Source organism: Mauremys reevesii, linkage group 6 (genome assembly GCF_016161935.1).
Source record: "Mauremys reevesii isolate NIE-2019 linkage group 6, ASM1616193v1, whole genome shotgun sequence".
NCBI classification, from domain to species: Eukaryota; Metazoa; Chordata; order Testudines; family Geoemydidae; genus Mauremys; species Mauremys reevesii.
The window spans coordinates 106,746,151-106,760,307 of NC_052628.1; the positions used below are offsets into that span (position 1 = coordinate 106,746,151).

The window sequence follows — 14,157 nt, forward strand, 5'->3', positions numbered from 1 at the left end:
TGGCTTTGAAGGGGAAAGTGATGCTTCTTTCCCGCCGCTGGCTGCACAGCTGCGCCTGCTCCTCCACGGGCCGGAGGACTCAGGGCTGCATTCCGAAAGGGGCTTTAGAGCTGCAGGCCAGGGACCCAGGGACCCCTTAGCCCAGGGCCTTGCAGCCTCTAAAGCACCTGCATTCCTGGTGGCCCTGCCTGCTGAGGGGGCAGCTTTCCCGCTCGCTCCCTCCCTCCTCTGGCTACCCTTCTCCCCCCCCTCCCCCGACAGTGCTCCTCCTGCCATGCCCCTCAATGGATCTTGCGCATCCCACTTTGGAGACCACTTGTCTAGGTTATGCAACCTGCATTCCTCATCTGTTGCATGAGGCTTTGGACAAAGGACCAGCAAGTATTATGTCTTGACCAGTATGGAACTGGGCGATGACCTTGGGTAGAAAGGCTGGGTGCAGACTCAGTTGGACTTTGTCTTTATCGAAGGTAAAGATAAGATGGTTCTAATGTGAGCGCCCTGATCTCGGACACGCTATGAGCCGCAGTAATAGCAAGAGAAGGAGAGAAGCAGGAGGGAGCAGGAACCCAGGGGCTCAAAGGGGGGGGCGGGGGGACACATGACCCTTGACAGCACAAGATTCAGGTCCCAAGGAGGAACCAGATCCCGGACATGCAGGTAAAGGCACTCCAGGCCTTTCATGAACTGCGCTGTCATGGGGTGGGCAAAGACTGACCAGCCTTGAAACAGAGGGTAGAACACCAAAATGGCCACCAGATGCACCTTGACCTAAGAGAGTGACAAGCCCTAGAGCTTAATGTGCAGCAAATAGTCCAGGACGTCTTGCAGTAGGGCCTCTTCCGCATGGATGTGATGATCCGAGGCCAAACATGTGAACTGCTTCCACGTTGCCACATAGGTAGCTCTGGTGGAGGGTTTCCTGCTGCCCAGCAGGACCTGCTGGACATCAGCACAACACCGTTGTTCATCCAGAGGATGTTGGTCCTGCTTTGAGCAGGGGGTTGGACTAGATGACCTCCTGAGGTCCCTTCCAACCCTAATATTCTATATCCCCACTTAGCCATGCAGCAGCCAGGCCATCAAGTGCAACGCTGCCAGGTTCGGGTGCAGCAGATTGACGTGGTTCTGCGACAGCAGATCCAGCTGAAGAGGCAGCTGCAGGGGAGTGGCTGCCAACAGACTCAGCAGCGTATCGAACCAGTATCGATGAGGCCATGCTGGGACTACAAGGATGACAGTTGCTTTGTCTTGTTTCACCTTTAGTGGGACCTTGTGGATTAACAGCACTGGCAGGAAGGCGTACATCAGCGCTCCCGACCAGGGAATAAGGAAGGCGTCTGACAGGGAGCCCTTGTCCCTGCCCTGCAGAGAGCAGAACATGTGACACTATCTGTTTTGCCGAGACGTGAACAGGTCCACCTGGAGAGTCCCCCACCTGTGGAAGATTAGGCTGACCACTTCCAGATGGAGCAACCATTCGTGGCAAGATGAGAAGGTCCTAGTGAAGTGATCTGCAAGGATGTTCTTGGTTCTGGACAGATGGCTACCAGGCGAATGGCGTGCCACACACAGAAGTCCCAGCAGTATTGTCCATCAGGACCTACACCATCTTGCCTTTCAGGTAGGGAAAGAAAGCCTGGCAAGCCACTTTGAGCTCCCTGACATTGATACGAAGGGCCAGGTCGTGGTGTAGCCAGCGGTCCTGGGTGTTGAGCTTGCCCAGGTGGGTTCCCCAGCTCAGATCTGATGCATCCAAGCCCAGGTTGAGCGATGGAGATGGGGTCACGAAGGGAACTCCTCGCAGCACCAATTCAGGATCCCGCCACCAGTCCAAAGACAGTAGGACATGGCTCGGCATCAGGAGCACTCGGTCTAGTGGGTGCCTGCTGGGAATGTCAACCAAGGCTAGTCACATTTGCAGAGGCCTCAGATGAAGCCGGGCATGGCTTGCCACGTACGTGCACGTGGCCAAGTGGCCCATCAGTCACAACACGTGTGGGCTGTGGTACGTGGGTGGCTCAAGTCTGCCATGACCTGAAACCTCACTTCCAGAAGGAAGGTCCTGGCCCATGTGGAGTTGAGAACTGCTTCGATAAACTATGTGCTGGAGTGGTGTTAACGTGAACTTTTCTGTGTTTATTAACAGGCTTGGGTTGATGCAGATGGAATGCAGGGATTGAAGCTTCTTTGCACCTGCTCCGGACACCTGCCCTTGATGAGCCAGTCGTCAAGGTACGGGAATAGGTGGACCCCCGTCACCTGAGGTAAGCCGCCAGTGGTGCCAGGCACTTCATGAACACCCTTGGGGACGATGATAGGCCAAAAGGGAGTGCCACGAACTGGAAATTGTGTCCTCCCATTATGAAACAGAGGAAACACCTGTACCCCGGGAATATGGAGACATGGAAATAAGCGTCCTTCAAGTCAAGAGCAGTGTAGCGGTCTCCCAGATCCAGGGAAGGAATAATGGAGGCCAGGGAAACCATGAAGAACTCCAACTTCTTGAGAGACTTGTTGAGGCAACGCAGGGCCAAGATGGGTCTTAGGACTGCTTTAGCCTTCAGGATTATGAAATAAAGGGAGTAGATGCCTCTTCCCTGCATGACCCAAGGAACCTCCTCCACCGGCCCCAGGCACAGGAGCTTTTCGACCTCCTGAGTGAGGTGGTGCTCATAAGAAGGGTCCCTGAAGAGGGCAGGGAAGATGGGGAGTGGGAGGGAGGAGCAGCCATGCATTGTAGGTATAGCCCCAGGATACTATATCCAAGACCAAGCGGTCTGAGGTTATCCTTAACCAAGCCAAATGGAAAGGGTGGACACGGTCCAGGAAAGGGCAGGAAGGATCTGGAGAATTGACTGGGGCATTGCTCTTGAGTGCACCCTCAAAACGCACGCTTCTAGCCCCCAAGGTGTTTGGCAGGCCCAGGTTGCGCAGATGAGCAGGATGAAGAAGGGCAGTGCCAGCTGAAGCTATTGTCCCGTCTTCTTGCAGAACTCTGGCGGGGCTGCCAAGGCCATGGTGGTGGGAGCAGCTGGAAGAGCTTCCAAGCAGACTGCGACGGGTGGCCTTGGTATCCTTCACTCCATGCAGTCTGGCATCCATCTGCTCAGAGAGAAGACCCACCCCGTCAAAAGGAAGGTCTTGGCTTGCAGTCTGCATGTCCTGCGAGAGCCCTGCTCTGCAGCAGCAGTAGTTTGGGAGCGTGAGTGTGTGGGGGGGGTCGGGGGGGCGCCCCGGCTCAAGGCTGCTGCTTACCTGGGGAGGGTGGGGGGGGCTCCTCTCCCTCAACTCCCTTAGTTCCACATGCTGCCTCTGCCGGCAACCTGGCACTGCACCTGGTGCTCCCACTGGCTGCGGTTTCCAGCCAATGGGAGCTGGAGAACCAGGGCTCGGGGCGGAGCAGAAGCATCACCTGGAGCTAGGGCTACCGCTTCCCAGGAGCCAGGTAAGGAGCCTGCCCCAGTCCCGGCACTCTGCACCTCCCTCCGGGCAGTGCCCCCACCCAGGCCACGGCACCCCCTCCCCAGCACCCTGAGCACCCCCCCCCCATTTTAGTCAGGGGTATTTTTAGTAAAAGTCAGACATGTCATAGGGCTTGAATTTTTGTTTACTGCCCGTGACCTGTCCATGACTTTTACTAAAAATAACCGTGACTAAAATGTAGTCTTACTCATGACTACAGCAGATGCGACTATCCAAGCCGCATACTCCACCGCATCCCAGGCCATTTGCAGAGAACACCCGGCTGCTGCTGTGCCTTTCTCCACCAAGGTGCTGAACTCCTGGGCTAAACCCTGTGGGAAGGACTCTAGGAACCTGCATAGTTGAAACTGTACCTGCCCAAGAGGGGCTGGTGGTTTGCCACCTGGAATTGCAGACTGGCAGTCGAATAAATCTTTCTCCCAAAGAGATGCAGTCTTTTGGCCTTTTTATTCTTGGGGGTACAGGAGGAATGGAGTTGCTTTTCTTTTTCGTTGGCCGCAGAGACGACCAACGAGCCCAGGGGAGGGTGGGTATATAGATACTCTAACTCTTTGGCTAGGACAAGTATTTTTTCTTCTGCCCTGTTGGAAGTGGGAGGGATGGACAAGAGGGTGTGCCATAGGGCCTTGGTGATCTTTAAGACTCCTTCGTGGACTGGCAGAGCAACGCAGGCAGGGGTGGAAGCCAAGAGGACATTAAAATGAGTCCATCTACTCTGTCATTTCCTCCACTTCCAAGCCCAGATTTTCTGCCACTCTTCAGAGCAGAGCCTATGCTCCCTGAAGTCATCTGGCGGTCTGGCTCTTGAAGGACCCGCAACCGCCTTGTCCAGGGACAACGAGGATGACTGGGTTACCGGAGGTGGTTCCGAGGCTTGGTCCACCACCAGGAAGGGGAGATTTGGTTCCGCTTCCTCTATCCTGGCCTCCGAGCGATCTGCATGCACTGAGCCCGGTGCCATTCATGCACTTGGTGTGCCCAGTGCTGTTGGTGCTGCTGATGCCGCCTGCTGTTGCTCTGAGGCAGTGGCCTATGATTTCTGGGAAGGGGGCATTGCCACGAGTGGCATTCCGCAGGAACCCCGATAAGGCCACTGGCTTTTATACCACTGCTGAACCGTCGCAGTCGATGTGACGTCAGGGCTCCAATTGCGCTGGTGGGACCTCGGCGAGTGGCTAAACTGGCCCTCTGTGCTGGAGAAGTTCCCTTCCGTTGACCACGGAGGAGCCGTTGATAACTGGGTTTGCTTGCTAACAGTTGTCATTGGAGACCGGAGCGGGATGAGCAGTGTCTGTACCAGGTAGCGGCACCTGGGAGTCCGGAGCCTGGATGGGGATTGTTCTTATGTGGCAGACAATGGAGATCTTCGATAGGAAGCCAACCGATAGGAGGGTGAGCAGTGCTGGTAATATGGAGACCGGACATTGATCTCTAGGTGAACCGCGCCTAAGTGGCAGTGTTTGCACTGCCAGTGACCGGGGGTGAGACCCAAAGGATTGGGGCTGTGGATCCAGGGATTTGCATCACTGTGGTGGGGAGCGCTGTCTCGTATCAGAGGATCGTCGTCTATCTCCCCCAGGAGTCACAGTGGCTGGCTTGCCCTCCTGGGTAGCCTTTGCTGCATCCTGCTGCCCCAACGGCACTGATGGAGGCCTCTGCTGTCTCCGCGCCAGGGAGGCCTGGCAAGGTGATGGTGCTGACAGAGGCTTGGATCCCATACCACTCCCTTGAGTCGGTGACGGACCTTTAGAGGGGCTCAGACTCCAACAGGAGAGGCACGCACTCGTGGCTCCGGAGTGGCTGGGCGGGCTGAACTAGGTCTCTTGCCCGAAAACCCTTGGGCCTTTTTTCCTGGTGCCAGGGAGCTATGCTTCCATGACTTCTTCTCAGGCACCAGAGATGTTGATCTGTGCCAGGCAGAGCCCAGTACCAGTGGTGCACTATGCACCGATGCCAAGGTGCTTGCTGATTCTTGGTGGGAGGGCTCATACGCCAGGTGAACGGCCAACTCCATTAGCAGGGCTCGGAGTCAGATATCCCACTCCCTCTGAGTTTGTGGCCGAAAGTTTTTACAGACACTTCTCTTTGACGTATGATTCATCCAAGCACTTGGGACAACAGCCGTGGTGATTGATAACAGGCATAGGCCTATTACAGTCCGTGAACCCGGTGGACCGGGGCAAAGTCCCACTGGGGACTCTAAATACCACAATAACTATCAAGAACAATTAAAACTATGTACAAAGCCCTAAGGCTGAATGGCTCTGAACAAGGCGAGAAGACTGCTAACCACTTGCAAGGCAAGAGAGAGAGGCGCTCTGACTAACCACCATGGGTGGTAAGAAGGAACTGAGAGGGCATAGGGCTGGCAGTGCCTGATATACCACAGCATGCATGTGACACTCCAGAAGGCACCACAGCCAACCCTACGGATACCACTAAGGCAAAAGTCTCTGATGACCCTACACGTGGGCACACACGCCTAGAATGGAATCAACATGAGCAAGCACTCGAAAAAGGGGGATTTCCCCAGAAATGGCTGGGCCTGCTGATTGGAGCCAGAGCTAGAGAACCTTCTTTTCTGAGGTCTATGATTTTTTCCAAAAAAATCAAATTGCCTGGGCAGATAGAGAGGTTGCCTAAAGTATTATTGGGAGTACTGGGTGGGTGGCAGTATATGCGGTCATCTCTTGAAACCTAAGGACTAGACAGTCACCTGGGAGTCTTTAAATGAATCTAACTTCTCATCATTTTTGCCCAAGACTAAAAGAACACCATGAAAAGGAGGTCCTCTATAGTGTGTTGTATGTTGGGTGCTACACCAGAATTATACAGCCACGACTTTTTTCATTACAGCACAGACTATAGCTAATGCAGACCAATGACACTTTTTGTGGCCAAACGTCCCTCTACCATTAAGCCTTGAAGTCTTCCACTGCATCTTCAGGACGTTTCTCTGATAATTTTGGCAGAGCTTCTCAGTTAAAATCATACGCAGCTAAGAGCACTTGCAGATTCGCTATAAAATCTGAAGACATGAAGTGGAATACATTTTTCTGCCCAACATGTCCAGTCATTTGGGGTCTCTTTGGGGGAAGACTTGTATCTTCCTTGCCTCAATCACTCACTGGAAATTACCACCACTAGGGAATTCAGACCCAAATGAGAATAAAAACACTAATCCACGTGTAGAGACATGGGAGTGCTTGTCTGTGCGAAAGAACAAAGCTGGTGTATTCAACAGGACCTTTGCTGGCTCCAAAAGGACCTCACTAATGAAAATGGCTACCCTTCCTGGGATGACCAAGAGTAGAGGCCACTCTTCTAAACATATCCTGGTAAAACTTAAAATCCTCTAGTACTGTATTAGAGGAGCCTGGGGCCACCAAGTCATCAGGGAAAATGAGGATAAACTAACAGAAGATGATGTACCTTCCTGAGACAAGCCTTGTTCTTCCACTAATGACTTGTCCTGTTGGAGCAGTTGATCAGGAAGAGTAACCTTTGCTGGAAGGATATGAGGTTCTGTTGCGGCAGGGTCCAGCAACCTCTTCAAGGAGGTGGAGACCACAACCTGACAGACTGTGTAATCCCTGGGGAGTCCCTCAGAGGCCAACAAGGAAAGTAAGTAGGGCATAGGGAGACAAAAGGTGTCAGGCCATGCTTACCTGTTCTTCAACATGACCAGTACTAATCCCAGTACCGATGGTCCCTATCCAGAGGTAGTCTGGATGATTTACTAGACCTAATGCACCCAGCTGGGGATGGCGAGGAGCTGGACAGCCCTCATCTTGAAGGGGCTTCGGAATATTGAGTCAGCCTAGGAGGTGCACAACCTGGTGGAGCTACTGGATGATCTGATTTGTCTAGCACCCAGTGGGATGGAGATAAATCAGTACTGACAATGCACAGTGATCTGTGCCCAAACAGTCCATGAGACGTAAAAGGTCTCACATCCAACTCCAGTACCAAAAACAAGCTTCACATGCAATGCTGAGGAATAAACTGGGGTCAGCCCCCAGTGTGACAATTCCCCAGTATCAAAGCAATAGACACCAAAGTTGAGGGCATCCCAGTATTGAGGAACGAGGCTGCATAGTGGACTGTGTTGAGGTGTAGCCCTTAAATTGTCTTAGCCCGTACTAAGGTCAGTGACTGCCCCGTGCCAAAGAGGTCAATTGGCCAGGGGCAACAGGTGGCACCAAGGGACCAGTAAACTCTTGTACTAAGGGCTAATTGAGGTCAGACAGGCACAGCAGGTATGCCTGTGGAGTGGTATGTAGAGAGATTAACGCCACTGAAACAACGTCTGTCAGTACTGGACTCGAATGCAGCTGCACGGACTGTTTCGCAGTCAACAGTATGGTACCTTCTTCTCACCTGAGCACCGGGGAGAGACAGGTGGATGGCCCAGCTCTACCCTGGGTATGTGGTGAGGCACAATGTTGTAGGGAGCCCCTTTGCAAGGATGATGATGAACCTCTCTTGGAGCTAGAATGCCCTCAGTTAGTCTTATGGATCCCCTTGAGAGGAATATCAGAGGAGGATTGGCCTCTCCTCCTCGGAAAGGAATCAGAGTGCAGAGGCCTGAGAGAAGCTATGGCAGGGGGCAGCAGTTGAATGAGTGCTAACAAGACGATTGGGAGCTAGGCCCGCTGCTGAGGCAGGCCTCGTTGTTTGCTCCAGAAGGTGCTGTTTGAGGTGCAGATCCCTGGAAATCTGCATATACTTTCTGAAGGATAGGCAGATGCACATCTCTCTTTAGTGTCCCCCTCACCAAGGCACAACATAAAAAAAAGTGTGGGGGGGGGGAGGGGAGTGTTACTACTGGGAAAAGGCAGCATTTGAAGCTTGGAAAGTGCTGCATGCTGTGGGTGCTCAGCACCACCAACTAAGAATTAATAACAGAACAAAAAATAAATTTTTAAAGGAAAACCTAAAGTACAGGGTAGTAACTGCCAACTATTTACCAAGCAATAGATGCTGACTAGGTGACTGTCAAAAAAGGCAGAGGAAAATGCCACAGGGTATTCTGACTCAGACTGTGGGTGGAAAGAAGGAACTGAAAGGGGTCAGGATAGCAGCACCCTTACATAGTCTCAGGAGGGACCACAAGGAGATATTAAAGATCCTGGGGGGGTGGTTTCCTCAAAATGACAGTCCTATTTGAACCCTACATTCTTGTTTATTTCCATACTATCAAAATATAGTAGGGCTGTCAATTCATCACAGTTAACTTGCACTATTCACTCAAAAAAGTTAATGGTGATTAATCGCACTTATAACAATAGAATACCAATTGAAATTTCATAAATTTTTGGATGTTTTTCTACATTTTCAATATTGATTTCAATTACAGAGAATAGAAAGTGCTCTCTTTATATTTTTTATTACAAATATATGCACTGTAAACATGATAAACCAAAAAGACAGTATTTTTCAATTCACCTCAGACAAGTACTGAAATGCAGACTCAGACTTCATCTCTTTATTGTGAAATCTATCTTACAAATGCAGATTTTTTTTTGGTTACATAACTGCACTCAAACAAAACAGTGTTAAACTTTAGAGCCTACAAGTCTACTCAATCCTACTTCTTATTCTGCCAATTGCTAACACAAACAAGTTTGTTTACATTGACAGGAGATACTGCTGTCTGCTTCTTATTTATGTCACCTGAAAGAGAAAACAGGTGTTTGCATGGCACTTTTGTAGTCGGCCCTTTCCATGCTTTGGCCACCATTCCAAAGGACATTGTATGTCTCCGGCTCTGTTTTACCTGCATATATTTCATGCTATAGCAGTCTCAGATGACGACTCAGCACATGTTCATTTTAAGAACACTTTCACAGCAGATTTGACAAAATGCAAAGAAGGTACAGATGTGAGATTTCTAAAAATGGCTACAGCACTTGACCCAAGGTTTAAAAATCTGAAGTGCCGTCCAAAAATCCGAGAGGGACAAGCTGTGGAGCATACTTTGAGAAGTCTTAAAAGAGCAACAGACTGATGTGGAAACTACAGAACCCAAACCATCAAAAGAGAAAATCAACCTTCTGCTAGTGGCATCTGACTCAGATGATGAAAATGAACATCAGACCACACAACTTTGGATCATTATCAAGCAGAACTTGATTCAGCATGGAAGCATGTCCTCTGGAATGGTGGTTGAAGCATGAAGGGACATATGAATCTTTAGCGCATCTGGCACGTAAATATCTTGCAAAGCCAGCTACAACAGTGCCATATGAACGCCTGTTCTCACTTTCAGGTGACATTGTAAACAAGAAACAGGCAGCTTTATCTCCTGAAAATTGTAACCAACCTTGTTTGTCTGAGTGATTGGCTGATCAAGAAGTAGGGAATGGACTTGTAGGCTCTAAAGTTTTATATTGTTTTATTTTCAATGCAGATTTTTATACATAATTCTACATTTGTAAGTTCAACTTTTGCGATAAAGAGATTGCACTACTTGTATGAGATGAATTGAAAAAATTTTTTTGTTTTTTTACACAGTGCAAATATTTGTAATCAAAAATATAAAGTGAGCATTGTACACTTTGTATTCTGTGTTGTAATTGAAATTAATATATTTGGAAATGTAGTAAACATCCACAAATATTTAAAATAAATGGTATTCTATTGTTTAACAGCACGATTAATCACACGATTAATTTTTTTTAATCACTTGATGGCCCTAAAATACAGCCTGTACTATCAACTGATATTTTCACTTCCTTTTCCCCCAAAATACTGTGTAATATTGGTATCAAATATTCAAAAAGTAGAGGTCTGATGTCAGTGCAAAAAAAAACAATGCAGAAAAGTACACCTCCACTGGCCCATATTGTTATTTCTACTGTGCATACAAAGATAAATGTACATGCAAATGACTAGTTAGATACCCACCTAACCTTTTTGCATGTGTATATAAATTGAATAATTACACAATAGGGGGTGCGCAGTGCTGCCCACAGTCCTGAGCATCTTAATTTTAAAACTCGCCAAAAGTACCACATTTTTCCTAAAGGATGCATTAAGTCATCTTATATAAAGAATCTATGAAATACTTTGGAACAATTCTGGATTAACTATATTTATAGTGGTATTGTTATTACCACTATCACTTGATTTTTGATCGACAATTACTATGCACTTTTAGAGCAAATCCAAGCACTTGTTGTCAGGAATGTTCTGTGTTAAAAATTAAAGAAACGAATGAGTAAAGAAAATGCCATTTATTCAATTACCTGTCTAATGTAAGATAGTTCTTGAAAAGCACATCACACTTAGCTTTCAAGATAACTAAGTAAAGATTTCCTAAAGAATCTTAATATGTAAGTGAGAAGAAGTTGTGCTTCCCTCAAAATATTCAAAACAGAAAAAAGAGTAAGAGAGGAACTAAATTAACTTTATGAGTACTGTTACAAACACGAATTGGCAATGATGCAACATAAATCCCAAAACAGGTGTTTGTAGGTGGAAACAAACATTTGAAATATTGGAAAAAACTAAACTCCACAAATCAAAAGCAAATAAACAAAAAGCCCACAAATACATCTCATATTTATTATACAAGGGATGTCACTCAATGAAATTCTTATTTGGAGAAGTGTCTGAAAGAGTATACCCACTTGTTTTCTTAAAGAGATATGGCCATTTTAATAGTCTTATGGAATTCCTGAAGAGTGAGTCTGGGTCTACGGAATAAATGGATACGGAAATCATGTCGGGGAAGGTTGTAAAGATATTTAGCCCCTGGAAATTATCACAATCATCAAGCTGGAAGCAGGCTACTGAACAAGGCATGCTGTAGAAGAACAACTTCTGCTGTAAATGCCACCTGAAGAAGTCATTAAGCAAGTGATTGTTCACGCTGCTAAAGAGGGAATATTAGCTGGTTTATAAAGACACAGGACTAGTTATTTTACTCTATTGTTCATGTGTTGCTGTGGCATTGTCTAAAAATCCTATGGCGACTGTTCAAAAACAAACAAACAAAAAAAACAAACAGACAAAAAAAAACAGTTTCCATGCTCTGCTCAACCAACTCACCACAGACCTTAACTGCATGACAGCTTGGAGTGGATACAAGAAATCCTCTGGATTGCTGTACGAGGATTCGCCTTTCCTCATAAAATTTTGGCCTCATCCTACTCCTGTGGATGGCAAAACTAACAGAACTGCTCTATTCAAGGCTGAAAATATGCAAGAACAATTAGTGCATTTTTTGACCTTGTATTTGCTCTCTACTCTGTCATCTTACTGCTGGAAATAATGTGGGGAGAAAGAAGTCCTGACTCAGAAAGCTCAGCCTTGCTTCAAAGACAACTGCCCAATTAAGAGCTTGTCTACATAGCACAGCAAAACATGCCAGAGGGATGTGATCTGAGGAGGCCTGCATCAACAACTTCTCTGGCAGGAAGAGTTTCACTCTCACCTCTCTCACCTTCTGGGTACACTTGGAAAATGAGTAATACATAATGTGTTCTTCCACAAGGCAAATGAAACACTAAGGGTGCACATCATTTATAGGCATAGTGGAGTCACACAAGTAATAGGTCTTGTAGATTGGTAACTCAGCCTCTACTATCATCCTAGCACCCTTATACAGAGCGTTGTCTAGGCTAAAGGATACTTAACTAACCTAAACAACTATTTTTAAAAAATATATATATGCCAACAGGCAAAAGGAAATTTAGTTTATGAATTAAAACTAATTCACTAATAAACTAGACCTAAAATCTAAGGTGAAAGACACAGTGTGCAAGAGAAGATACTGCCAAGGGTTGCAAATTGCAGCAATGGGTAGTAAGAAGGACCTATGGCGCTGCTAGGACTACTCCACCATTTGTGTCCTTGGTGGAGGGCATGAGACCATCCAGGGCACTGGTGTGGCCCTAATGAACACTGCTACCCAAAAATAATCTGATCTCACACACACACACACACACACACACACACTCCATGTGCACCAAAAGCAGAATCTATTACTTGAAGAACTATAATTGAGAACTATACAGAGAATATAGTTAGCATCAAACTAGATGTTGGCCATGTCCACAAATCGTAGATTTCAGCCCATTAAGTTAGTTCAGCAGAAGATACTGAAGGTAATAACCTTCTATTAGGATTTACACATTTCTAATCTATCTCCTAATAAAAATGGAGGAAAAGAAAGTTATTTGATTGTCTTGGTTAGCATATCCAATAGAGGAAGATTTTGAAACAGATAGATAATACTTCAAATTGAAGATCAAGGATATTTACATTAAAAGGCATACTGTTTCAATAATCCTTCAGAGAAATTTCTATATCCAGCTTAAAATATGTAACTTTGATTCATATGAAGAGTCCTGTGTTGAGAAAAATGTTCTAAACGTATTCCAAAGGCATTACTGCCTTCATTGCTAAACGCTGAAGCAGACTTGTTAGCAAAGACACTCTAGGGTGAAAGAAGGGATGCTTGTGTGTGTCCAAAATTCATCATGAAATCAACATACAACTCAGATATCCTTAATTATAGCACTAAAAGAAAATGACAAAGGGGGAAGGAGGCACTCTCATTGCTTACCTGAAAATTCTGTACTACAGACTTTTGTTGAAGTAAATTCAGCCTCTGAAGGGCTGTCCTTGAGCATCTTGTATAAGAGTCAGTGAAATAGCTGAATTTGTCCATATAGAAATCTCAAAGAATTTGTTTTCTCCCATTCCACTATTCACCTACGAACATTCTACTAGCAGACTGAGAAATCTGTCCAGATTGCCAAAGATAACTGTCACCCATTAGGATCTGGAGATCCCCAACGGGACTGAACAAAAAAAAAAAAATCCATTAAAAATGGATGGTTCAGCCTTGATAGTATTGAAGGAAAACATGTTACTAGTCTGATCCAATGGGATCACAGGTAACAGGTCACGCAATAAGATTAGCCCTGGCAATTCAAACAACCAACAGTTTTAAAAAGGGGGTGGGAGTGGGAGATGGGAAGGAGCAGAAGAGAAGACACCCACATTCCAAATGGAGACTTTTTAGGATCAATGCATCTGCTAAAAAAAAAAAAAAAAAAAAAATCAAATAATTCCAGGATCCAGACAGATACAGAGGTAAAATGGAATGTTAAATTTTTAATCTAATGAAATGCAATGGCCAAAACTGAAAGCTCCGATTTATTTTCCTGCATACTGCATGCTTCAAAACTGGTCAATAAAATCTTACCCCAGAAGAATTTTGGCATGAACTTCTTTGTTAGTCCTTGAGATTTCCCTCAGAGAGGTAATTTCTGCATCAAACCAGAATCCTCTCTCTTCTGGAGTCTCTACATTGTAGTTAACCATCACCATATCACCCACATTGAGTTCACTCCACTTCAAAATGGTTCTTGCTCGTGGTCGAAGATTATTGGCACGCATTTCTATGATACCATTCTCTGGATACCTTGGGGGGAGGGGAAAAAGTTACAAATTAGTACTTCCACTATTATATGAAATAAATCAAAGGGTAAAATTTTAAAAAAGTGCCTCAAGTGACTTAAGAGCCTGAATCCCATTTTCAAAAGTGATTTGGATTCCTAAATCACTTTTGAAAATAGGATTTGTTATTTTTTAAATGTTTGCTTGTTCTATGACTACGGTTCTTGCTACCTGGGATTTGAAAAACAGTTTTAATCA

At 46.4% G+C, this 14,157-nt stretch overlaps 1 protein-coding gene across 4 annotated transcripts in view; it reads right to left on the bottom strand.

The window, feature by feature from the left end:
* The window catches only part of UHRF2 (ubiquitin like with PHD and ring finger domains 2), a 163,322-nt gene that overhangs the window by 82,510 nt on the left and 66,655 nt on the right, over nucleotides 1-14,157 (bottom strand). For all 4 annotated transcript variants that reach the window (XM_039545346.1, XM_039545345.1, XM_039545347.1 and 1 more), the window contains one exon: nucleotides 13,706-13,924. In XM_039545346.1, the coding sequence (XP_039401280.1) occupies nucleotides 13,706-13,924 (219 nt within the window). The remainder of the gene's footprint in view (nucleotides 1-13,705; nucleotides 13,925-14,157) is intronic.